The 27,500-nt window shown below is 38.2% G+C and overlaps 3 protein-coding genes across 4 annotated transcripts in view; 2 read left to right on the forward strand and 1 right to left on the reverse strand.

Moving 5' to 3' along the window:
- The first annotated feature begins 271 nt into the window (after positions 1–271).
- On the forward strand, positions 272–1,971 carry LOC144060602 (uncharacterized). The gene is made up of 3 exons (XM_077580291.1): positions 272–530; positions 740–897; positions 960–1,971. The coding sequence occupies exons 1-3, from the start codon at positions 353–355 to the stop codon at positions 1,644–1,646; spliced, it is 1,023 nt and encodes a 340-aa protein (XP_077436417.1). The 5' UTR covers positions 272–352; the 3' UTR covers positions 1,647–1,971.
- A 1,700-nt stretch (positions 1,972–3,671) lies between these two features.
- Positions 3,672–9,764, forward strand: ddx18 (DEAD (Asp-Glu-Ala-Asp) box polypeptide 18). The gene is made up of 14 exons (XM_077580411.1): positions 3,672–3,866; positions 4,277–4,456; positions 4,555–4,707; positions 5,834–5,969; positions 6,094–6,194; positions 6,327–6,526; positions 7,303–7,417; positions 7,545–7,684; positions 7,759–7,920; positions 8,008–8,160; positions 8,787–8,900; positions 8,976–9,032; positions 9,102–9,279; positions 9,385–9,764. The coding sequence occupies exons 1-14, from the start codon at positions 3,761–3,763 to the stop codon at positions 9,528–9,530; spliced, it is 1,941 nt and encodes a 646-aa protein (XP_077436537.1). The 5' UTR covers positions 3,672–3,760; the 3' UTR covers positions 9,531–9,764.
- Positions 9,765–10,216: 452 nt separating this feature from the next.
- Positions 10,217–27,500, reverse strand: part of LOC144060674 (glycerol kinase-like) — a 29,429-nt gene continuing 12,145 nt past the window's right edge. Inside the window, exons 3-19 of one of the 2 annotated variants that reach the window (XM_077580412.1) lie at positions 27,239–27,345; positions 27,025–27,102; positions 24,771–24,850; positions 24,483–24,620; positions 24,245–24,354; positions 23,718–23,784; positions 22,273–22,308; positions 20,960–21,027; positions 20,824–20,866; positions 20,662–20,742; positions 20,503–20,581; positions 20,277–20,373; positions 20,107–20,191; positions 13,363–13,483; positions 12,066–12,209; positions 11,893–11,985; positions 10,217–10,572 (exon numbers count right to left, since the gene is read on the reverse strand). In XM_077580412.1, coding sequence (XP_077436538.1) covers positions 10,559–10,572; positions 11,893–11,985; positions 12,066–12,209; positions 13,363–13,483; positions 20,107–20,191; positions 20,277–20,373; positions 20,503–20,581; positions 20,662–20,742; positions 20,824–20,866; positions 20,960–21,027; positions 22,273–22,308; positions 23,718–23,784; positions 24,245–24,354; positions 24,483–24,620; positions 24,771–24,850; positions 27,025–27,102; positions 27,239–27,345 — 1,441 coding nt within the window. In that variant the 3' untranslated portion in view covers positions 10,217–10,558. Of the gene's footprint in view, positions 10,573–11,892; positions 11,986–12,065; positions 12,210–13,362; positions 13,484–19,215; positions 19,650–20,106; positions 20,192–20,276; positions 20,374–20,502; positions 20,582–20,661; positions 20,743–20,823; positions 20,867–20,959; positions 21,028–22,272; positions 22,309–23,717; positions 23,785–24,244; positions 24,355–24,482; positions 24,621–24,770; positions 24,851–27,024; positions 27,103–27,238; positions 27,346–27,500 lie in introns of those variants that run through there. The other variant, XM_077580413.1, reaches the window with a different exon arrangement.

Raw genomic sequence — 27,500 nt, forward strand, 5'->3', positions numbered from 1 at the left:
TTATTAGTATGTTGTTTGCTTTCTATTTTGGCATATTGAGTGCCTTGTGTAACAATAAAGTCACGAATGCCCACGTTACACGTATTAATTTTTATTTTATTTTATTATTATTATTATTATTATTATTATTGTGATGAGACCAGTACTTTTGTCAGACTACGTTCGCATTGTGTGCGCAACAATAAATGATTTCTAAATCATGTATGGTGTTTTTTTCTCTCTCTTATTCCACACCAGATGGTGGCAGCATTTGCCTACTATCTTTTGAAGCCAAACGCAAACGAAAGAAGAAACGGAACATTATCTGCCCGTGGGGAAGCAGGAGCCACAGTTTCATAAATAACGTAAAGATATGGCACATTTTCGTGGTCAGATTCGGGGGCCACACTGGGGCGCTAAAAGGGATAACATACTAATAGATTTCTGGAAAAGGCACGAATGTTTATTTAATTCCTCGCTGGAGTCTTTCTACGACAGAGACACGAAGACAAAGCTGTGGTCGGAGTGCGCCCTGTTGATCGGGAAATCTGGTATAGTTACAGTTTACAATGTAAACATTTGGTAGTATTGTCTCACATAATATACATTTCTATGGAATGTAGACAGCTTACCATTGGGACTGTTATGAAACAGTATCATTGTTAAATTGTTCTCAACATTTTACAATGTATAATTTATGTTTTCATAAGAGTGATTCAGTGACATTTATGTTTTGACTGTCTACACTTCTTCACACCAGTATCCGATGTTGTGAGAAGATCAAGGTCTCTGCGGACTCAGTATGGAAGGGTGTTATGGCACCCAGAGAGGGTCAGTACGTTTCAGCAAAGGATGCTGAGAGAGAAACTGGATTTTCTGAGACCTTACATCGTTCGAAGACGAGGCGATTCCTACCCAGTAAGTATGCATGCAATGCAACATGTTTTCCTGCACGTTTGTTGAGTGTCATTTTGTTCCAGGACGACAAGTCTGATGATCATGAGGACGACGAGGGAGAAATTGAGACTGAAGGGAGTAATGATCACGAAACAGGTACAAGTACATTTGGGAGCCCACTGGATGATTATGACGCTGGGCAAGATCCACATGAGGAATTTCCATCTGAGGCATCCACCTCAAACCCTTCTTCCTACTGTGCAAATACACAATCTCATCTTGCAGAGACTATGTCCTTGAGCTTTGAACCTCATGAGAAAAGCTCACCTGATGCTCCCGATCAATTAGCAGCAAATCTGTCAAATCACGATGTATTAAACCAGTTTGTCAATGTCATGCTGGCAGATATGCGTCAAATTAAAGACAACATGGTGCTTATCCGACTTCGCCGAGATATCACAGACCTTGTGTTTAAAGCAGTGGAGGAGGACATGCACAGACGTAATCCAGTGCCCTTTACGCAGCCAGGAGAAAAAGCACAGCTTCCAAGCTCTTCAAGGCCTCAAACATGCTTGCAGAGGGTTTTTAAGAGAAAGAACAGGGGACCTGTAAAGCACATGAGGAGGTTTTGTAGGAACCAAGCAGGTCAAGTGCTTGAGGACATCAACGGAACTATCCCTCCTCAGGCTATAATTCAGGCTTCGGAGGTCAAATTAGAATTAGATCCACATGTGGTTAAAACAGAGGATGAGACGCTTACTGTTCTGTGACATTCCTGTCAGCGTGCTCTTATTCAACAAATCATGTTTGCACATAATCCTGTTGAGAAGCTGTAGTGACATGCTGTGATGTGTTGAAGAAAATCACTGTTCTCGGAAATTAGCTTGATTGGGGCTTGCTGACTTCATATCGGTACCCTTGCTAACTTGTAGAGGACATGCCAGTACATGACCAATCAAGGTTATCAGTTTTTGACCATTTATAGACATGAAAAGCAGCTCAAAAATCCTATCATCAGAAGCCAAAGAACATTTATTATTTTGTAGCGACAATCTCAGAGTATCTCTCCATTAAAGAAAATATTTATGTGTCATTGATGAACTGTTTCTGTTCAAAAATTGATCCATGTTATTCTTAAGGTGAAAAAAGTTGTTACCTCTTCTGTTAGTAGGGATATGTATATTCATCTGTTTTCAAACAATGATAACAAGATTGCCATAAGTACTGTAGATGCCACCTGTAGATAGCCATATCATAAACTGCCATATTTTAGATAAATACAGTTTGCTCATTATTAAACATCAGATCTTTGGTGAGTAAATTACTTGTTGGTTCTTTCAAGGTTTTTTAAAGAAAATGTAGCCTATGCCTTTTACACAACATATATGGTGTCATTGTATATTTTCAAATTTAAATAATTTGCAAATTACAACATGAAATCAGCATTGCCATTTTACTGTCAATATTGTACATAATACGGTGTATTAAGTACTGTGGTAGTGTTCAAATTAGCACCACAAATATTTATTATAAAACAATCTGGTTGAAATAGAATAATAAAAATAACATAACCTCATCTACATATTTTGGATCTATACTGAACAAAACAAAAATGCTCATATTTGTGAACTCAATGACCCAGGACTTTATGTACACAAATGGACAATTTCTCTCAAATATTGTTCACAAATTATTCTGTCTTTTGCTAATAAATACACTCACCTTACAGACGTGGTATCTTAACATGTTGATTAGCAACCGTATAATCATTGTACAGGTGTGCCTTAGGCAGCACATTCAAACGACCAGCCCAGGACTTCTATATCTGACATTGTCACCAAACCAGCCAACCGGAAGCTCCTGCATTACCAAATCATTTCTTCACGGACTGCTAGAAACTGCATGCTGGACTCGAGTGAGCAAATGCTAAGTTTCAATGATGTCTGGAAATTTGGAGCGGCGTTCTCTTCACAAATGAATCCTGGTTATTGTACAGGGCAGATGGTAGACAGCATGGCATGACTTTGGTGAATGATGCACTTATGCCTCTGTGGCTGAAGTGACCATTCGTGGCAATAGTATGGGCATGTGTACAGTATTTTATTGACAACAAACACAGGTGCATGTAGTGATGGCATTCGAATGCACAGATTCCCTTAATGTTTTCACATGTCAACATAGCTTAATGTCACTTATGATATGTGGCTGCCTCTGTTTTGCACACTTGCACATCTTGTTTTAACGTTTACATTTGAGGTATTTCCTTGTTTCTGTTGAACATTTAAAATATTTTTATTTTCCAAGCATTTAAGAGCTCAAAGGGATGTTATTCATGTTCGTATAGTATGAAAATAATTTGAACAATATAGGAAACAAACAGAAAAAGGGTCAATATATAAATATATTTCACTACTCACATGGATAAAATTAGTAAATGTCATTGGGTACTATATATATATATATATATATATATATATATATATATATATATATATATATATATATATATATATATATATATATATATACTGCATATATATATATATATATATTGCTGGACAAATTGTAATGTGTAAAGTTGCAAATTTCTTATCACATTATTTTCCTTTTAAACATTATTTAACAAATGCAAATTACAACAACAAAAACAGTCGTATTTTGTATTTATAAACAGATAAAATAACGCTGTATAAATTCAAAATATGTTTATACAAAATGATTATTTTTCCCGCCCAGCACAGTTCCTATCTCATTTTAGTATTTCCATTGGGCATTTTTCACGTCACCTTGTGGGGTCCTTGACATTTTCATTCAGGCAACTTTCAGGTTTCTCCTTGAACAGGGTCCTGTTCTGCCCGTTTACACGTGTTTTTCTGTGGTCAACATGGCCGAATTACAGATGAAGCTTCTCCGTAAGAAAATCCATAAAAGAAACGAAAAAAACAAAGAGCGCAAACTACTCAAGAAGCACGTAGAGGACGAAGCGTCTGGTAGGTACTGATTATCAAAATATGATGATTGCTGTTCTTGGCGGCCACTGATAGCTTCATTAGCATCGTTAGCTTGTTGCGGCATGATTCCTAGTTTTAATTATTATAAAGCTTCAACAAATAAACTTCTCATAATTTCGGTGGTAAATGAGCTCATAACTTCCCGGAATCCATTTTTTTATATCATCGTTTATGTATGTAAACGAGAGCTTTTGCAAACATCCTTTTGATTTGTGTGTTGTGTGGCTTTAAATTTCTTGAATTTCCACCGAACCAATTCTAACAGAAGTAACCATAGGCTACTGTGTATTCAAGCAGTGCACTCAAATGCATCAACATTAAGGAGGAAGTAAAGTACAGTGCATCAGTTTTTAATGGAAGTTCACATTATGATTCAATGCTTTTCGTAGTGAGGTCAGTCAGTGTGGAGGAGAAATGCCCTGAAGAAGTGCGTAAAGCTGAAACTAAACCCCAAAAACAGCAGAAACAGGACAATGAGCCAGTTGACATTCAAGCAGGTGCACCGGGAAACTTTGTGAAGCAAAAGAAAAAAAAGAAAAGAAAGACACCTCTCACTGCTGAATCACCAGGTAACACAACTCTTAAACTGTAAGGAACCATTTTGCCCCCAAAAAATAAAGCACCATTACTGTTATTGCTCAAATTGATGTCATGATCCTTATTTTAGCTGAGAAAAAGCTCAAAACTGTACACCAAGTAAATGGGGAAGAAGATGGTGCTGAGGTAGAGGAGGAGAAGGAGGAGGAAGCAGTCAAATCGACGGAGCAGGAGGCGGATGTTGAGGAAGATGATCTACCTGAGCTACCGTCTGGCTTGACAGGTAATTTGCATTTCCATTCATATCAATGTAGCCTGCTTAGTTTTAGACATGAGTACTGTTGCCTTAAAGTGTTGCCCTTTCAATGTTTCCATCATGAAATGGGTGTCAGTCAAGGCGCACATAGACTCTTGTGGTTGTCTTTGTGATGAGAGGAGTCACACCTGACTTCTCTGATAAGACTAACTGCAAGTACACGTTACACTGTATTGTTAAATGTAGGACGGCAATTAAAGATTGTTTTAATAGTCATTTAATTGTTCTTTTATTTTTCAATTAATTAAATCAGATTAATTTTTTTAATTACATTTCCATCCCATTGTAGAAAAAGTGCACATTTGAAATGATCAGTAAACAAACATGCACAAACAGGTATGAACATCCCAGAACTATGAATACAATAAAATGTTGATGGCAGAAGTATTGACAATAGAGGCCATCGACAAACATACAAATGTGCTATACAATATCTGCCATATGATCTAATTGTCAGTCAACAGCAAGGGTCAAAATGGCCGACCCTGAGATGGATAACGACTGCTCAATTACGGGAAAATAATAATCGCGATTATTTTGGCAATGATTGAAATCACGATTATTCAAACAATTATTTATTTTTGGCTACAAAACAAGAAAATGTTTAAGCATTTAAAACATTAAGACCAATTTTTTAAAAAAAAAAGCAAGTTCCTTTTGGACCAAACAGAATTTATAATCATATATATTTATAATAATATTTATTTATTTATGTTGTCAAAAACTTGAAGTTGGAGTGAAGCTTGTAGGACGATCATTTATTTTTTGGTACAAAACAAGAAAATGTTTAAACGTGAAAAACAAATAAGAAATATTAAGACAAACAAATTTCTTTGAAACACTATCATTCTGCAAGTTCCTTTTGGATGAAGCAAAACTTATTAAATCTGTTATTTTAAAATAAAATAAATGTGCAAATGTATAAATAAAAAAAAAACGGAAAAAATATTATAAAACCTTTTTTGAGGATTATATTGATTTTGTAATTGTGGAGTGTTAATAATTGAAATTTTAATTACATTTTGATTAATTGCACAGCTCTAATGTTTCGTGAAATGCAGTTGCAATTGTAATATTTTGGTTTTTCTGTCAGGTGCATTTGAGGACACATCTTTTGCTTCTCTCACTGAACTGGTGAGTGAAAACACGCTGAAAGGAGTGAAGGAGATGGGCTTTGAACACATGACGGAAATCCAGCACAAAAGCATTCGTCCTCTGCTGGAGGGAAGGTGCGAATCTAAATCTTGGTCATTCAATATACACACGTCCCAAACCTAATGTGACATCAACGCTGTATGCTTTTTGAATGAAAATGATTATTAACGTGGAATTTGTCCATTCTGTGACGAACAGAGATGTGCTGGCCGCTGCCAAGACTGGGAGTGGTAAAACCTTGGCTTTTCTAATTCCATCCATAGAGCTCATCTACAAACTTAAATTTATGCCCAGAAATGGTAAACCTAACCCAGTGTTTAATATTGCACATTGGTTGAATGTTGATTGTTTTGCGGGTTCGACTTATCGGACTGCATGTGTGTTTTGGTCATAGTAGCGTAAATTGTTTTTGTCTGCCATCTTTCTGTCAGGGACCGGTGTGGTGATTCTTTCTCCGACGCGCGAATTGGCAATGCAGACGTATGGTGTGCTGAAAGAACTGATGACCCACCACGTGCACACCTACGGCCTGATCATGGGAGGCAGCAACCGATCAGCAGAGGCTCAAAAACTGGCCAATGGGGTCAACATTGTGGTGGCAACGCCAGGCCGTCTACTGGATCACCTCCAGGTGAGCTGGCATCTCGCTGCATAATATCAAGATAATATAATAGCCATCAATAAGGGCTTTGCAAAAAAAAAAATAGAGAGAGAGAGAGAGACTATGTACTGTAACAAAAATGATCTTGTTTGAGAGATGTGTACAGCACATGACTAGTGCCTTTGTAAAGTTTCTCTTAGGGGGTGTACTCACTTTTGTTGCCAGGGCTTTTTATTTATTGTACATAAATGTTTTATGTTAGGATTACGCTACAATAAAGGCAAATGTGAACCATGAATAAATTTGAATGACAGTTTAGCAACTTGACTTACAGTCTTTATAGTGTTCACTGCGACAACTTCACATCATTCTACCAAATAAGTCAGTTAAGACCTAACACATATTAGAACAATAATGCTAACAAATCTGATGCTTTATCACTTCAAATTTGCATGTTTCATGAAACAATGCTATGTAAACATGCACACTGCACTTCTTAACTAGACGCTATATGAATCAATGAATATACACATTAAAAAATGTTGGTCAACTAGCCGAAATAAATCCCACCACCAAATTGCAGCCTTTGCAAATTGAAAATTTTATTCTATTACATTTCGATGTTGATTTGAATTATATTAACAAAAAAAAAGAGCTGCTTAGAGGAGAAATGTTTTTTTTAAATGGAAATAAAATAGATGTGACGCAATTGCTCAGACCTAACACAAAACGTTGTATACTGTAGTTTCCTTCTTCATACATGTAATAACAGTAAGTGTTATCCCTTTCTGCACCTGTATCTTTAGAACACGCCCGGCTTCATGTTCAAGAACTTGCAGTGTTTGATTATTGATGAGGCTGATCGTATCTTGGAGGTGGGCTTCGAGGAAGAACTCAAGCAGATCATCAAGCTTCTGCCCAGTATGTTTTTTTATACCTTGTTTTTCCTATCTATTCCATTGTAGTTCCTAATGCTTATTGCATTATGCAATGTATATTCTCAGTTTAAAAATCCAAATAAGTGAGGGTTGTTGGGTCTTTTCTGCAGAGAAAAGACAGACCATGCTATTTTCAGCAACACAGACTCGTAAGGTGGAGGACTTGGCTCGTATTTCACTGAAGAAAGAGCCCCTCTATGTTGGGGTAGATGACAATAAGGACAACGCCACGGTCGATGGTTTGGAGCAGGTATGTTAGTGGCACGACAGCAGACTGATGTGGCCAGGCTCCGTCTTCACCATCGTCTATCCGCTTTACTGCAGGGCTATGTCGTGTGTCCATCAGAGAAGCGCTTCTTGTTGCTGTTCACTTTCCTGAAGAAGAACCGCAAGAAGAAGCTGATGGTCTTCTTCTCCTCCTGCATGTCTGTCAAATTCCACTATGAACTCCTCAACTACATCGACCTCCCTGTAATGGCCATCCATGTAAGCTGTCATACACGTTATCTATCAGTGGCACTTGTGTCATGTGTGGTCCGCGGGTCTGTCAATTGCACGTTCTCCACCGATTAGGGCAAGCAGAAGCAGACCAAACGCACCACCACCTTCTTCCAGTTCTGCAACGCAGACTCAGGAATTCTGCTCTGTACTGACGTAGCCGCTCGAGGCCTAGACATCCCGGAGGTGGACTGGATCGTCCAATACGACCCCCCAGATGACCCCAAGGTCTAAACAAATAAGCAATATCGCACGAGACAGATTGATTTTGTATTCACCAACCTGTTGTAAATTATACTGATTCAGTCATTGCTTTCCAAAGTCAAAGCAAATGTTTGCAGATGTTTTATTTTTATTCAACGCATGAACCAGTCTGGTTTTATGAAGGACTACAAAAATCCAAATTAGTTGAGAGGCTGAAATTCAAGGATTTGGTCCCTTTTTAGTTCAACAAAAGCTCTCTTATACTCGGCTGCCACCTACTGGTCGTTTTATTGTGATAACTACCATTGCTTTAAGCAACCTCGTGTCAGAAGCTGTATCAAAGCCTTCTATATGCTCTAGCATAAAAAACACCAAAAAAATGTATAACTGTTTTTGGGAGTGTAAGACAAAGTATTAAAAATGTATTTATACATTTTGGGGGTTGAATTAGTTAATTTAATAGTAATTGATTAATTCTGACATCTCTAGCTCATATTGACCCTTTGAAGATGTTTTGGTGATGTACATCCATTCACGAAGTTAGACCTTTGCATTGAAGCCATCTAAACTCAGCAAGCACACATCATTATGAAAAATGGTTTCCTTTCTAACCTCATCAAGCTTCTACAAACGTAACTTCCTGCCCACAGGAATACATCCACAGAGTGGGCAGAACCGCTCGAGGCATCAATGGCAGAGGCCACGCACTCCTGATCCTGAGACCGGAGGAGCTTGGATTCTTGCGCTTTCTCAAGCAGGCCAAGGTAAATATTTCACAATGCCTGATAATATATGACACTTTTCATGGCAGAGTAACAGAAATGTCCTGTTTTCTCCAGGTCCCCCTGAGTGAGTTTGAATTTTCCTGGAGCAAAATCTCAGATATCCAATCCCAGGTAAGAAATCTAGTACTTTGAGTACCTGAGGTGTAATGTTCTGACGTCTGTTTAAATTCTCTTTTGTAGTTGGAGAAGCTGATTGAGAAGAATTATTATCTTCACAAGTCGGCCCAAGAAGCCTACAAATCTTATGTGAGGTCTTACGACTCTCATTCGCTCAAACAGATCTACAGCGTCAATACGCTGAACCTCCTCATGGTGGCGCTGTCGTTTGGATTCAAAGTCCCACCCTACGTAGATCTCAGTATCCTTTTCTGTCATTTAATGCGGGAAAATAATCTTGAAGCGTGTATTGCAAAAAGCAATGTGATATTCAACCAGTTCTCCTTAACGCAACTCTTTTCCTCAGATGTCCACGGCAGTAAAGGTGCAAAGCTGCAAAAGCGAGGCGGCGGCGGCGGTTTTGGTTACCAGAAATCTAAGAATGTGCACAAGTCCAAAATCTATAAGCATGTCAACAAAGGACGGAATGACAAAAGGCAGTTCTCTCGTTAATGGGATGATTAGAATCCCTGGCCTGGTTCCTTGTCAGAGTTTCAGGAAAAACAGCAGTTTTACATTATAATGAGAAACGCTGTGTATGTCCTTGTTCTCCGTAAATTGTAGGAATTGTATTTTGGGGCTATTTCCTGTATATTTTATATATTGATCTGCAGAATTCCATGTTTGTGTGACTGCACACATTTGTTCACAAAACTTAAATACATTGGATTAAAATATTACATCTGACGAGACTGCATATTGAAAATGGTTTTATTTGTTTTGCTTATTTGAGATGAGATCATTAAATCCATAAGACGGTTTCAGGTACTGATGTTAAAAAAAAAAAAAAAAAAAAACCTCCACTATGGAAATCTGTAAATTCTATCAGATGACTGAAGCTGTACTTGCCAATTAAATTGCACAGGGAAACTGAAAAGTTTCAACAGTACTTGAGAAACTGTAGTTTTTCATCTTGCATCAGTCATCTTGATTGCAAAAAGCACCTTTTTTTTTTTAATCAACGCTGATACATATTACTAGTCAAAGTTAGTGAGCTATAATATTTTTGTCAAAATGTCTCCAATGACCATGTTGACACTGATTAACACTATTTTAACACTCACTACTTGATATTCCACATGATAATGGTCTTTCCACCTGTTGCAAACTCCCATAAAAAATATGTTTGAATCTCATGATACCTTTTAACAGTGCATACAAATGACATTGTATTTATTTTTCATTATTTCTTCTTAACATTTCTAATTCAACTTTAAACCATGTTCACTTCAAATGCTCATTTTGCTATTATAACACCTTTTGGAGTACAATTTCTGACCACAAAAGAGATACCTGCACCACCATTCCTAGAAAAATCTGAATTGGTAAGTGTTCCCTTTTTTCCAAATAAACTTGTCATTGCTCCACAGCTTCCACTCTTAATTCCAACTGGCAATTGTGCAATGATGAGTTGCGTCACAGCTGTGAGTTGGCTGCACCTAGCACCTTCATTCCCATGTACGTCTTGTGCCACGTTTAGGTTACTGTTGCTTATCTGGGGGATAGGGGGGAAAAATAATGAATGAGGGACAATTAAAGTGTTTGGAAAATGAATTGGAAAGTGGCATGAGAAAAGACACACAGCTAGCTTCTTTTGCACAGCCATGCAGAAATATTCTTCCACTATGCAATACACATCAGTGCAGGGTTCGTGACACGTTCTTTAAAATAACTTTCAATGTGTTTCATAACCAGCGTGGTGTTGGAAGCTTCACATTTATTACGCTTAAATATTAAGACTAAAAGGGATACTTGACTCATTGAGCCATTTTCAGCAATAACAAGTTCATATTTTGTCCAGAATGAATTTGAAAACATTAATACCTTTAAAAACTAATGCAGTTACCATATTTATTCTGGACAAATGAACTTTTTACTGTTGAAAATGGCTCAATGATAGTATCCCTTTAAGGACCTGCAAGACACCCAATATGGAGGACCAAAACTGCCAAAATTAAAAATGAATAAAAGTGAAGAAAAAAAACGGATAGAAAAAATATAATTAAAAAATTAAATACAACAAAAATATAGATGGATATAAAAATAAAAATATACTGTATATATCCCTATATAAATAAAAGTAAAACAAAAATAAGAAACGAGATTCAAAATATAAAAATAAAATTAAATGTTGAAATAAATCCCAAAATAAACATATAAAGAGAATTAAATGTCAATAAATAAAAACGCCTCTGCTCTCATTTATTTATTTCATGCTGCAGACGCTCTGTCAGGTCAAAATGTTATTCAAATGAGGGGGCGGTCTTGGGCTGGGCTCCGCTGTTGCAAACTGCCTTTCATTGGTCGAGTGAGCCCCCTCAGTTCAATAACATTTCAACCTAAGAGAATGTCTGCTGCATTAAATAAATAAATGTGAGAGCAGAGCGTTTTTATTTATTGATTGATATTTAATTCTATATTTTGTATTTATTTCAACATTTATTATATTCATTTTTATTTTTTGATTCTCGTTTTTTTATTTTTACTTTGATTTATATATATATATAATTTCCATTTAGATTATTTTTTTTGTATTAAATTTTTGAATTACATTTTTAATATCTGTTTTATGTTTATGTTGATTGATTGATTTAGTCATTTATTTTAAATTTGGGCAGTTTTGGTCCTCCATAAGCCAAATTGACTGTCCAAAGAATAACAAGCAAAGTAGCAGCAGCAAATGCCGGACCTTAGGGGTCCACTCTGGTTGGGGAGGTGGAGGAGAGACCCCCCAGGGGATGCCGTTCACCTTCATTGCTAAACTTGACAGTAAGAGAGTGCATTCAAGGTGCATCCAAGACAAAAGATGCCATACCATTGTCACCGCAGCCTGGCTCTGGCTCGGTGGTCTCCCAATTCATGGATCGTTGAACAGCCTTCTTCCAGCGAGCGAAGCGCAACTCGCTCTCTGAGAAGATTACATGTAAGGTGAGCTGATTTCGGGAGAGCTATTTGTTGCCAGATTGTTCACACGTTTTGCTTTCTTACCGTCGGAGTTGATCTGTGGCTGGTATTTTTCAGAGCTGATGTGAGGAAGGTCACTGGGAATCAGGCTCCACACCTTCACCCCCTCTGCGGCCCCTGCTGCCATGGCAGCACCGAGAGCTGTAGTCTCTGACATTGAGGGTTTCACTGGATCATCATGACAATGGGAAAAAGGCAACAAAAAACAAAAAAAGCTGTGACAGAGCAACTGGACTTGAGTTCACTCAACCGTTATCTAGCTCAATGATCCAGTTTAACGTGGCAGGGAGCTGGGACTGTAGTTCGATGGACAAAAGACAAAAGAGAGAGGCACGGAACACAGTTATTGGCAATTATGAGTACTGCCCAATTATCCTACTTTGTTTTGAGACTGTGGGAAAATGCTGGAGTATAACACTGTTCTCTGTCCTCCACTCTTCTGTGTTTGTGTAAATGTAAAATTACTTTTTGTTGATGGAGGAGGACAACTTCAAGCTGCGTTCGTCTCAGCACACTATTAAGGTTGCATTGCTTAGTTTAACCCATTAGAGTGTGAAGAAGGCAGTGACTGTACTTGGGTTATGCAAACTGCCATTAACTCATTCAAAGCCAAAAACGCATAAAAAATGTTTTTTAATACTTTTTCCATCACTTCCAAATACGTGTTTACAAGTTTTTTTTTGTTTTTTTATGCAAGAGCATACAGAAGGTTTTGATGCAGCTTCTGACATGAAGAGGTGGCTTAAAGCAATGGAAGTTATTTAAATATATATATATATATATATATATATATATATATATATACACACACACACACATATATATATATATATATATATATATATATATATATATATATATATATATATATATATATATATATATATATATATATATACACGTATATGTGTATATATATCAATCACTCCGTCACTTATTTTTGTATTTATTTTTATTTTTGGAAATTCATTTTATTTTTTTATTTATTTAGGGATATATATATATATATATATATATATATATATATATATACACACACACATATAGTTTTTATTTCCTTTTATATTTTTTTTCTGTATTTAATTTTTGAATTGTATTTTTTTATATCCGTTTTTATTTTCACTTTTATTCATTCATTTATTTATTTAGTAATTTATTTATTTTTAATTTTGGAAGTTTTGGTCCTCCATAGTTTACCTGTTAGATGAGTATTGTCAACATTTCAAGTACATTTTGTTGACAAGATTTTTCTAAGAACAGTGGAGGATCAGGCAAATGGTATTATTCAGGTCCAGCATGTTGTCTGTGTGCACACTCATACCTACAGACACGCCAAGGATGTCGGCCTGCAGCTGCATCAGTAATCTGTTAGCTGTCATGCCTCCATCCACCTGCAGCTGCACCAGAGGGACACCGCTGTCCTTGTTCATTGCATCGAGAATCTAATACAAAAGAGTGTCATACACTTTAGTACAAAGAAGCTCCAGAAATCACCTGAATCTTGTTGATGGAGTTGCTAACATTGATAAAAAATGATAAAATCTTTGAAAATTATTACAGTGATATTAGGGAAAAATCATCCCTCCCTGGCCCATCTTATGCCTCTAATTTTATAATTATTATTTTACCAAGGGATGTTGCCAAGATGTTGGCGGGCACACACGTAGCTTCACTGTGTCGTCATCAGGGACACCCAGCAGCCGAAGTTACTACTTACCTCCAGTTTGTACAAAGTATTGTAACAAAACATTTTGCATAGCTCTTGTGACAAAATTAGGGTAAAAACACAGCACTCCATCACAAATAAGTCATGCTAGCAATGTAGCAGCTGTTGAGACTAGCGAGGCTAAATTCAAATCTTGCTAGCAGTTTGAAAACTATATGTTGTTAGGAAATATATTCAATTATTTTTTTTTACAACTTAGTGAAAACTTCAGTTTAGCTATCTACTACATTAAAATGTAATTTAAAAACAAAATCAACCTAATGAGTCACAGCTCACTGTGCTTAATTCAGAAGTAATCGTGAACATACTTCATGATAATCAACCTGTTTGAGGTTAGATTTGACCCTGTTAGTTAATAAAACTTGAGGTATATTACAAATTGTTGACTTCTTCAGACCACACAACGTAGTTTGGAAACACAACACACAATGTCACAGACAACACACTTTCTGTTCCTTACAGGGGAAGATAACCCCTAATTTTCTTTACAATAATAGTAATGTATGCAGCCCGACTCGTCCAAACATGATATTCCGATTAATATTGTGTTTGTGGAATGTGAATAAAGCAACAAAATCCACCTATTTCTATCCATCTCAGTGGGCGGCCATTTTGTCACTTCCTGTCGACTGAAAATGACATCACAGTTTGTCAGGGCTCTGGTAACGACCAATCACAGCTCAGCTTGCAAATGCCACATTATGTCACATGACCAAACTCAGAAAACAGGTGAGCTGTGATTGGCTATTACCTCAGCACATACAAAATATTGTAAAGAAAATGTTTGGGTTGACTTTTCCTTTAAAGGCTGTATGTGATAACACACCAGCTAGTGCCGTTTTAAACCAGGAAACTAAAAGTTTACCACACTTAGTATGTGTTTAAGAATTTGTAGACAACGTTAGAAAAGAATCATGCCCCTAATAATGATGATCCGGCCTTTTTCTATGAATTTTTCTCTCAGCTGTTTGATTTAGCAGCGAACTCTACTATTATTATTGGAGGAGACTTTAACACAGTCTTAAATCCATTAATAGACCGTTCTAATAACACAACATGTATAAGGCGATTACAATCTACTAAAGTAATAGGGGAATATATGGATGATTTTGGCCTCGTCGACAGCTGGAGACTTAAAAACCCAAATAAGAAGGAATTTACCTTCTTTTCCGCTGTACACCGGTCTTTTTCAAGAATTGATTATTTTCTTACAAATAACTCTATTGCTGATAAAACTGTTACAAAAATACATCCTATTATTATTAGCGACCATGCACCAGTCTCACTTTCCCTACAAGTTGATTATACCTTTAAACCACCACCAACATGGCGTTTTAACATCTCACTGCTAAACGATGCAGAGTTTGATCAAATTATAAGGAAAGAGTGGGCAGACTTTTGGGAAATAAATGACTCTCCAGGCCTATCGCCATCTCTTCTCTGGGAAGCTGGGAAAGCAGTAATTAGAGGTAAAATTATATCATATTCATCTTATAAAAAGAAACAGGATCAAAAATTTGAAAATGACTTGGAAGATAAAATTAAACAACTGACGGATGAGTACGCAATAAACCCAAATGACCAAATATGGACTGACTTACAAAATACAAAAATACAGTTAGACGATATGCTAACTAAAAAGACAGAGTTTATAATACAACAATTGAGATACAACAACTTTGAATATAATAACAAATCAGGTAAATTTCTTGCAAACCAACTTCAACGCAATCGGGAAAAATCTCTTATAACGGCTATTAAAGGGACAACTGGTGAATGTACACAATCACCAGAAGAAATTAATCAAATTTTTTAAACTATTATCGCAACCTATACTCAGAAACTAACAAACCTAACCCTGAGCATATTGAGGCATTCCTCAGTAGCTTAAATATGCCTCAGTTAACTACTGAATATAAAGATATGTTAGAAGCGCCACTTACTATAAACGAGTTGTACAGTGCTCTAGATAGTATGCCTAATGGCAAGGCACCTGGCCCAGATGGTTATCCGGCTATATTTTTTAAGCACTACTGGTTAATGCTTGCTCCGCTATTCTTAAGAGTAGTAACAGAAATTAAAACTAATGGTTACATACGTCCACACATGAATACAGCAGCAATTAAACTTTTATTAAAGCCAGAAAAAGACCCCACCCTTCCATCAAGTTACCGTCCGATTTCACTAATTAACACTGATATCAAAATTATTACTAAGGCTTTCACATCTAGATTAGAAACAGTAATCTCGACAATTATTCATAGCGACCAAACAGGCTTTATTAAAGATCGTCACTCTACTAATAATATTAGGAGGCTCTTTAACCTTATTAGCATGTCACAGCGGCATGATAAGAAGGCAGTTATTATATCGTTGGATGCAGAAAAAGCTTTTGACAAAGTTAACTGGTCCTTCCTCTTTGCTGTTTTAAATAAATTTGGCTTTGGGAAATCATTTATCCACTGGGTGTCAGTATTATATGATTCTCCCAAAGCTACAGTTACTACTAACGGGATTATATCTAAGAGCTTTATTTTACAGAGAGGCACAAGACAGGGATGCCCACTATCCCCTTTATTATTTGCAATATTTATCGAGCCACTTGCAATAGCCATACGCCAGGAAAGAAGGATTCAAGGAATTCACTCTAGGGTAACAGAACATAAAATTAATCTATATGCCGATGATATTTTACTTTATTTAGAAAACCCGGCGATTTCGTTAGGGGAAGTATTTAACTTAATAACTAAATTCTCACAGTTGTCAGATTATTCTATTAACTGGACAAAATCAACACTTCTACCAATTACAGAAAATTCATGGAACCCTGCAAGCCAGGACCCACATTACTCATTTCCTATAGGTAATTTAAAATACTTAGGCATAAAAATCTCACCTAAATTAACTGATTTAATTCATTTAAACTTTTCTCCACTTCTGGATAACATTCATAGTGACTTGGAACGCTGGAATAATCTTCCTATTTCTTTAATAGGACGAATAGCCACCGTTAAAATGAAAGTTTTACCTAAAATAAACTATTTTTCAATGATTCCATTTAAACCTACGGCTAAATGGTTCCAGTTGTTGAACTCAGCCGTTACAAAATTTTACTGGAAAAAAAAAGAAGCAAAGATTAGTCTATCTACTCTTCAGAAAAGTAAATCCAAAGGTGGTCTAGAGGCACCAAATTTTATGTACTACTATATAGCTAACCAGCTACAATATATCGTTCTATGGGCACAACCCAACAGAGATACTAACTGTTGGCTGGAACTAGAACAGAAGGATTGTAATAACCTCAGACTTCTAGATTTACTCTTTATTACAACACCGATTAAGCGACATAATTGTTTTAAAAACCCAATGATTTCCGCCACCCTGACTGCTTGGTGGAAGGCATTAGAAATTACAAAAGCCCAAGTGGAGCCCTATGGGCTTTCTCCCCTATGGCATAACCCTGACTTTCGAATTAACAACCAAACGTTTTATTTAGGTGTGTGGGAGCAGAAAGGAATCACACATCTTCACCATCTCTTCTCAGATAATATGTTTATATCATATACATCTTTGCTCCAAAAATACAAAATAACAAACGGAAATTTTTTACATTATCTGCAAATTAAAAATATGATAAAGAAACAAATTCCAACACTTCAGGGTACGCTCCAACCGCCTGGCTTAGCTAAAGATATTACCAAGCTTTCTCCGACAACAACAAAAAAACTTTCAAAAATATATGTTACTTTCATATACGGATAAAATGTCTTTACCCATCTTAAAATGGGAGACAGACTTGTCTATAGCTCCGGAATCTGACTTTTGGATTCAAGTTTGTGAAAATGCATTTAAAATGACAAAACACACAAATTTACAACTTATCCAATACAAAATTATCCATAGAACATACATTACTCAATATATGATGAAGAAAATGGGGCTCTCCGACTCCGACATTTGTCTCCAGTGTTTACAAAACACTACAGACACTTATTTTCATGCTTTATGGTTATGCACTCCGGTTATGTATTTCTGGACTAAAGTCTTAGAAAAACTTTCCGCTATCTTGGACTATAGGATACCTTTATCTCCAAACTTGTGTTTGCTAGGTGACCTAACAACAACTGACCAACCACATAAACAATTTCAATCTACACTTGTAGCCCTTACTATCGCTAAAAAAACAATTCTTGTTAACTGGAAAAATAAACAAACTCTGAATATCGACCAATGGTCTAACCTCCTCATAAATCACATTTTAATGGAAAAAATATCGGCCTCAAATAAAAAACAAATATCAAAATTCATAGAAATATGGTCTACGTATATAGAATATTTTAACCTAATTCTGGTTATTTAATTCTGCCTGTTAGCGAGAGCCACCACATCGTGATAACTTACATTGATGTCTCTGCATTTGACAGTTTGTAACTAATGGTTGTATTTTTATAGTCAGGAACCCAGTTGCTGCCAACAGGATCGAGCAGATTCACCTCCAATGGGCACTAAGGGCTAATATTCGGATTCACTGCATGCCAGGGGACTAACTCTACAGGTGCTGTCCCCCCTGGCTGGGCGTGGGCGGGTCTGCCCCTCTGTTGGCTGCTGGGTGGCGGCTGCGTCTTGGTCGTTCCCTGGGTCTCGTGGGGGGTGCTGTGTTGCGGGGCTCTCCCTGGTGTCCGGGGCGGCGCCGCCCCGGCGCGGTCCGTCGCTCTGGGTCCGGCGACGCGGGTCGGGGCCTGTGGGCCGCCGGGGTGCCCCGTGGTTCCCTCTCCCCTCCCCCTTCCTCCCCCTTGCTTCCTCTCCCTCTTCACCTCACCCCGCCCGTCCTCCGCCTCCCTGTCCCTTCTCCCTCGTCGCCCTTCCTCCTCCTCTCCCCCTCTCTCTGCGGCCCTGCCGCTGCCTCCTGCCCTTCCTGTCGTCTCCTTCCCCCGTCCCCTCCCCCTCCCCTGTCCGCCCTCCTCCCCCTCCCCTAGGCCGGGGGTTCCATCCGTGGCCCGGGTCTCGGCGCTCCGGGGGAGTGGGCGGGATTGGTGTTGTGCCCGCCCCGCTCTGGTGGGCCTCCGGGCACTTCGGGCGGGCCCCGGTATCCGGGGGGCGAGCCACGCCGGGGTCCCGGTGGGGTGGGTGGGGTTTTTGGTGGGCGGGTGCGCCCCCCCCCCCGCCCGGTTGGGGGGGGCCCAGCTGGTCGCTCCTCTTAACTCACTGCACTAGTTTTGCACAATACATTTTAGGGCACATAACACACTTTGGGGGGGAGTGGGGTGGGGTGGAGACACCGTCTCCGCCCTGCAGCTCCCCTCCAAATTTTAATGCACCACACAACTTGGGGGGGGGGGGGGGGGGGGCATCGGTTGGGGCGGGCCGCAGTATGGAGCAGTGCTGCGGTCGCCTGTCCGTGTGCGCGGGCCGCGTTGGGGTGGGGGGCGCTCCTGCTCCGGGGTTTGCTCTCCGGCCGGTGGCCCCTGCGGGGCCCGGGGGTCGTCCTTTGGCGCGGCCGCGGCCTGGGGGGCCCTGAGGTTTTGCGCTTGCTCTGTCCTGGCGGGGGTCGACGGCTCCCCTCTTTGGTGGAGATTTTCATGCATGCTAGATCCACCACACCAGCATCTATCGAGACTCAGACACAATTTGTTTCTCCCTCAGGTCATTGATTCGGTGGAGGCTGGTGTCTGTGGATCTCACTCTGCTTCGTCTGTCCTTTCTACCTTTCCTCAGTTTCTCCTTTGAGCCCTTGAGGTTTCCCTGATTTGTTGGAGTTTAGATGTCTCTGGGGTTGGTGAAGGTTAGTGGCCCGGTGGGTGGTGTCTGGTCGGTGCTGGGCTTCGCTTTTCTTTCTTTTCTTTGGTCCCCCTTCGGGTCTCCTGGCGGCCCCACGACTCTGGCTGGATTTTGAAGTGTTCGGTTTAGGTGAACGGTATGGGAATTTTTTTTTTTTTTCTTTCTCACGCACGCACGCACGCACGCACACACACACGCACGCACACACAAACACACATACAAAAAAAAAAAAAAAAAAAAGGGACAACAATGATGATGACATTTCAAATGATCGATACTGAGATCTCCCAGAAAAAAGAAAAAAAAAAAAAAAAGAAAAGAATCATGACAATGTGGTATGGTTTGGTGTGCTGAATTGGGGGCGAGGGGGTTTCTAAATTTGAAATCACATACTTTTTATGTATAACTTTATATTAAGATACAAGCTCCTTTTTAATTTATATTTTGTATGCCAACATACAATTGATCACAGTACTAAAAGCATCATTTAGAGGCACAATGTTGTATTGTGGCCCTTGCCAAACAGTAAGAGTCAGAACATCCAACAGAGCTCATAGATACCTCTCTGGTTTGGAAGCAAACGGCCTCGAGAGCAGCAAATGCCAAATGGCTCTTGTTGGTGAACTGCGTGAGGCCACAAATGATCCTGCAAAAGACAGAGAAAGACAGCTAAGTTCCCTCGCCCAGACCATCTTGCATGCTCAAATCACAGTGAGCACGGCATATCTCACCCTCGCGCACTCGGCTCCCAATATGGGGCATAGAGCCCGGAGAAAGCAGGCACAAAATAACAGCCATAAGATGTCCCTGCTGAGGCAGCTAATTTCTCTGGAATGAGGATGAGAGAAAATACACGACTGTAACTAAATGTTGATTTTCCGTACAAAGAAGCTATCACTGACAAACAAGGAGCTCCAACAAATACATTCTGAGTTTGTTGTTTTTCAAGTAACGTGCCTATCTCTGCGGACGACTGAACTATGCCCATATTGTCCTTCAACCATTGAACTACTGCCCCAGCAATGGCCACTGAGCCCTGTCAGGAAGACAGGAACCAATCAAATGAGTTAGGTTACACCAAACAAAGGAGCATTGCGAGTCAAAGCACTAACAAACCTCTAGTGCATAGCAAGGAGGTTGATCTATTCCCAGTTTGTAGGCAACAGTGGTCAGCAGGCCGTGCTCTGAGATCACGGGCTGGCGAATTTGCAAAATTGTAAATATTCAAATACAGAAGAGGAAGGATGACAGTTAAACATTATGTTCTGTTATACGTACCTTGTTCCCTGTATTTCTGAGCATGAAGCAACCAGTCCCATACCTTTATATGACAACAAAACACATAAGCAATGAATCAGCAACAATTGCGAGATAAAGTAGAAGACAAAGACAATTTGTGAGAGGTGTACTGTACGTGTTTTTGGTCTGGCCATCCTTGAAGCACATTTGACCAACCAGGGCTGCCGACTGATCACCAAGACACTGATAAAGACAATGTCGCTGTTAGCATGGCAGATCAACATTTTCAGACAGACACGCAATATTTGAACATTCATTACTAAAACAGAATTTTAATAAAACAAACATTCATGTGTCATTTAATTAACTCATTTGCTCCCAAAAATTTATAAAAACATTCTATTTTAAATATTGTTATGGTTTCAAAAACGTATCTATTTTGTTATGTTTTTTTTTTTTTAATGCTAGAGCATACCGATGGCTTTGATGCAGCCTCTGACCTGAAGATGACGCTTTAAGCAATGGTAGTCATTGCAAAAAACGGCCAGCAGGTGGCAGCAGAGTATAAGAGATCAACCAGGGCCATGTTGCAAAAAGCTTCTTTTCCCAGTGCTTTAAACTTAAAAAGTGTTGTAATTAAATGTGACAGTGTAAATGTATGTTACATTAATAAAGCTACTCTAATAAGTACAATGTAAATGTAAAAGCGCAAATGTGCGTCACTACCCACCTCTTTATAAAGTAATTCGTAACAGTGGAAATGATAGTGAATAACATTAAAGCAGTGATTCTCAACCGCTGTTGCCCCCCCGGGACCCACAATTTTCTATTGTCGGTACTTATTTTTATTTTATTTTTAAAAATGCATACAAAATGTAAGTACTAAACTGGGCTGCCAGCAGTCCAAACCTGTTATAATGCGCAAAATACAAGAACTAAGACCCGGACTGCTGGGCAACTGAAATTGTACAACATGGATCAGTGGCCTCCCATTGGTGTATGAACATGTGAGTGAATTGGTGAATGTGAGCCTTGAACTGAATTGAAGATTAACATGGCAAGTAATTTATTTAATGGACCAGTACCTTTCTGATACATGTGTGTTAAAATATTAGTTTCCAAATCAAAGGCAGGGAACATATTTCACTGTACTCGGGGTCCGACGGAATTACGTTCCCACACATTTTTACATATGTCGGAATGCATCATAGTCTATCACTAGCCTACACAAATGCGTTAGCAAAGTCTGAATTACAGTAAATACTGTATTTGTGTGAAAATCCATGAATGTCAGTCAATTAAATGAAAAACAGTCATATAGCATCATAAAGCAAGGAGCCTTGTCATTTTTTTGTTTCCTGTCAGCAACCCAACCATATTGACTCCTACTTTTGGTTCCTGACCCAGCAGTTGAGAATCACTTCCACTAAACCACCAAGAAAGACCACCACGTTCGTAAATAGCAACATAGCATTTGGAAGGTTTTACCCCAGAGATTGGAACTCCTTCAAGGCTGGTTGATTTCTGGTGAGAGGACATGAACACACTCATTAACATTTTTCAGGCTGTTTATATGCATGTGATTTTAAAATAAGGTAAGTACATGTCTCACATTTGAATTTCAAATACTGTATTGTTTGGTTTGTAGTTTGCATGAACACATAATGAATATAAAGGTCATAAACATTTTGGGCTAAATGATATATTATGAACCATACTTTTTCAAGTGTGGATTGATTTAACAATATCTTCAATAATGTTGCTGTGCTGTGTATGTTTATACAACAGATATACAATTTTAGTTATTTTGGAGTTCCTCTAAGCCACACAGGGTCTAAATATACTTAGACACGAACTAACATAGTACAGGAATTGGTAACTCTCCGTCGATTCTTCTGGTCATTGTTTAGTGTTACAAACCAGTCACTTAACAACAGAGTGATTTCAAGTCACCCTTTAAATAGGCCAACTGACTGTTGACACTGCGATCCAAATTAGAGGACACACCTTGGTTCAACAAGTGCTGATGGTGAAATTATTTTCTTTTCTAGGGATACCAAAATGAGTTTGTCTTTAGAAATAATTCTGCTACTACAGTTTGGTGGAGCAGTTGGTAAAGTCCGTTGTAACCAGGAGGTTGCAACTTCGCACTCCCACCTCCGACTGTACATTACAATTATTTCCATGGCTTTTATGCTAAATAATATACATGTATCGGCTATCGTATCAGGAAATTGATTATAATTTCACTGAAATGATTAAATGCATGTTAACTGTCAGCATCAGATGACACTTTTCAAAAATAAATACGCCATTAGCCATGAATTTGAACAAGTCAAGTTAGCTCAGTGCTTAGAGCAATTGCCTCCCACCATGGAGTACCTTGGTTCAAAACCCGCTTGGACCTCGATTTATTACATTCGATGGCTCGATACCAACTCACTATCAGATCAGGAAATTGATTATAATTTCTCTCAAATGTTTAAATCCCATTTCAGACAGATTGCAGTTCAATTTTTCTTTTTATTCATTTGTCATTTAACTACAATCACACATTTGTAATTTTCACGTAATTTTCACATAATTTGCTTCATAAGCACATGCATTAAAATGTTAGCATTCAGCTAATAGCATTCAGCTTTTCAGCATTCCCTCACAATTTCTGCAGGAATGTAACTTTGTCTAGTTTATTATTACTTTTGTCAGATTCAAGTTTTTCCGTTGCCATTGTTTGTTTGTTTTTTCTCTATCATTAACAGTGGGGTTCCAACAATTTTATCCACGTGTGTTGCATGGGCCACAGATACAAGTGTGAAATGACTCCAAAATAAGCAAACATACATAATTTGTCTTTACTTACATTAAATCACATAATCCATTGAGCTGCGCCGATTAGTGTGTCAATGTTAAATTCTGTAAATAACAGAACTTACCATCCAGCCGTATATTTCAGAGGAGCTTTTGACTTTGGGGAGAAGTTCCATTGGAATGCCAAAGTAACTAAAAGAGGCACGGATAATGAATGAAGAAATGAATGGATAGATGAATGAAGGAATGAATGGATAGATGAATGAATGAATGAATGAATGAATGAATGAATGAATGACTGCAGCAAACAAGAAATGTGTTTTAAAAGCTACTATTTATGAATACATATAATGTGATACTATGGCACTGATTCATTCTCAATTTTGTATCTACTACTGCAGAACTGTTCCAGACAGCATTAACCTGCTCAATACGTCACTGGAATCAAATAGTACAAGGTTCTCCCAGTGCACAATGATAGTGTGATTCGATAATCCAGTGAGTTTATCCAAACTAGCCACGTCTGCACATAGGTTAGTGTGTTAGTGTGTGTGTGTGTTAGTGTGTGTGTGTGCGTGTGTGTGTGCATGTGTGTGTGTGTGTGTGTGGGTGTGTGTGTGTGTGTGTGTGTGTGTGTGTATGTGACGGTTACCTGCAGAGCTCATGATCCCAGTCCATGGTGTGAATGTTGAAGAGCATGGTGCGACTGGCATTAGTAACATCTGTGCAGTGGATTCCTCCGTTCCTGCCACCTGTCAGGCACTGAGAAACCCCAACTCCACTGTACTTGTACCATGGAGCTTCAATTTCCCTATCCTGAGCCAACTACTGCATGTACAATAAGATACTTGGGACTATGATTCTGTGTAACTGATGGTGTGGGGTCATACCCAGATGATCCAGGAGTCCACTGTGCCAAACATGGCGCGGCTGCTTTTCACAGCCTGTTGCACCGTGTCTACATTGTCCAGCAGCCAACGTAGCTTCACTGCACTGAAGTAGGTGCTGATGGGGAGGCCCGTCTTGTGCTGTGATGTCAGAAGTGTTGAAGATATTCACAAAATGGGAGATCAGAAACAACGTTTGAGAATAGTAAAGGAGTCAAATTGTAACCTGCTGTTACTAAATTTTAAGGAAATGTTTCGAAAAAACAAATAGACTTTGCTTATCACACTTACCCTGAGGTGATTCTTGTTTTTGCCTGGTGTTTTGTTGATGAGCTTCTCCACTGTAGATTGTGTGCGCAGGTCTAGCCAAACTAAAGAGTGAATGGACGTTAACTCATGGAGGCTCAAATAGATTAAGCGTAAAGACAATGACAATGTAAACAATGTGGGCTCTCTAACAGGGGATGTTAATATATGAAAATAACTGATAGGACTCCAACTGCATACCAAGGAAAACTACGAGACTACCAATTTTTTTCTTATTCATTTCATTTTTAAAATATCTACCCCCAGCTACAACACACACACAAAAAAAGATTTATTATGAAACTTTACTTTTTATTCTGCCAAGCAGGCACACCCTTGTCGAGTTGCTTAGATTGTTTTTCCTGGTTGTATGATATATTTGCGTGCACCTTTGTTTCCAGCACGGTTACTGTAGTTTTGGAATTTTCATTATAGTTAGTTTTTATTTCATTTTGAGTTTTTTTATTTTATTTATTTAATTAGTTCTAATTAGTTTTCAAGGCAGCTCTATTAAAACATTTTTAGTTTTAGATTAGTTTTAGTATTAGTTTCCATTAAAAAAAAGTTGTGTATTACTTGTGTGCAAGATTTAAAAAAAACACCATGGTAAAATAAAAAAAAGCAATGTGTTGTGTTTTGGCTGAGTTAAATGCAAGGCAGGCTATTGGAGTCAAAAGTTAAACATGCAAAATTATCGCCTAGTGGTGATGTTATCGGAAGGCAATTTTATTTTGTTTTGTGAATGCAGGGCTGGACTGGCCATCTGGCATACAGGGCAGATGCCCGATAAACCGGCGTCTTTTGGGGTTGATTCAATGCATTTTTATTTTTTACCTCCATTTTACCCCAAGAGACTGACCCACAACTTAACCGGACTAGTCTATTAATTCATTTCGAATATAGATAGCAAACTGAACCAACATCCGTCAATATCAATGGCAGATATATGTTTTAGGCAGGGTGATCAGGAGTCGGACCAGGGCTGATTTTTTTGTGCCAGTCCAGCCCCGTGTTAATGTTTTTTAAATTTGACTTATTTTGTTAGTTTTCGTTAACTAAAATAACCTGTGTTGCCAGGCACAATGAATCAAGCCCATTTACAAATGCCCCATAAAAAGATTAAAACAATGGATTGACCAGTCTGCTAGTAATATCAATATAAGAACACTTAAACATAAAAATTTAATCTGGAACACAAATAGATGCTAGTCACATACATCATAATCCTTCATCTTTCAGTAAAGGAACAGAGGAGCATTTTAAAACAAAAGTGCACATTTTTAAAATATACTTTGTAATGGTAAAACATTCAGTAAGGTACTGTATATGAGCAACCTTTAATAGTGAACACATTTTGAAAAGGCTGGGGGCAACTATTACTACTACTAAAACTATTTTTTTAAGGCCTCGGGGGGGGAATAAAAGCATCTCTTGAATGACTTCCAAGAAGTGCTCTGAGGCTGCGACACTGCCACAGGGAATAGTAGAAGCATGCAAGACACCTGACACTACATGATGCAACCTCGTTACGTGCTGAGCCATTTTCCAGATGACATCATTTCCTTTTCAACTGTGGAAGTAGAAGAAGTGCAAATCTTTTTGGGGAATAAAGTTTGACAGACAAACCTAACTAACTTGATATATAGATACAAATAAATACCTAAAAAAAAAAATCATTTGTTTTTATAATGTAATAGAGTCTAAATATCCAATCCTGAAATTGCAACACAAGTTTCATTTGGATTTATATAAATTGTCATAATTTGTCTGACAAAATACTGGGGGGAAAAAAGGGTCATGACATAGAAAATATGTTGCACATTTGAGAAACTAATTTTACATCTCCATTTTTGTTTATCTGTCAACATATTTTTATCTTGAATTGATTTCATGTCAACCTGGTATGAGATTATGTATCCAGATCAGGGTTATAATACAGTAGATTCGTTATTTTTTATTCTTTTGAAAATAAATCGTTTTAGTTTAATTCTTATTTGTTTACAATTCCCAAATTACCGTTTGACTTAAAGCTATCCTTAAAAAATATATATATATGTATATATACACTACTAATAATAATGAATAAAGCATTTTCATTTTTATTTCGTAAATGAAAATGTTTTTTCTTTTTCAATTTTAGTCCATGTTTAACCAGGTGAAGTGGTTAATGATGTCATGCAGTTTGGAACTCGTGTAGTAATGATGGAGTAAGGACGTCAGAGATACTGCACAAACTCACCAATGGCATTGTAGAGCGGTTCTCCAGTGTCTTTGTCCCAAACCAGAGTTGTCTCTCTCTGATTGGTCACACCCACCGCTGATAAAACAACATTATCATGGTCAATAACAAACTCTCACTATTCTTTACTGTTTCTCAAAAAATTGGGGTACAGTGTACCGAATTCACCCTCTACAGGTGAATGGTGTACAGTAGTGATGGCATTTTCACACACCTTTAATGTTGCCAATATCAATGTTGAGTTGTCGAAGTTTTTCACACGTTTTCTTCATACATTCATAGACTGACTGTATTATTTCCCTGGGGTCCTCCTCCACCCACCTGATTAAAATCAAACAATACAGGTGTCAAAACTTTCTAATAAACAGACTTGAACAAAAGTGATTTTGTAGCCAAATCATTTAACAGGAAGATACAAATGCTAGAAAAGAAAGGCTAGAGAACGAATTAATGCTTGGCACCGGCAATGGAGTTTA

This window comes from Vanacampus margaritifer, chromosome 11 (assembly GCF_051991255.1).
Source record: "Vanacampus margaritifer isolate UIUO_Vmar chromosome 11, RoL_Vmar_1.0, whole genome shotgun sequence".
NCBI lineage: Eukaryota > Metazoa > Chordata > Actinopteri > Syngnathiformes > Syngnathidae > Vanacampus > Vanacampus margaritifer.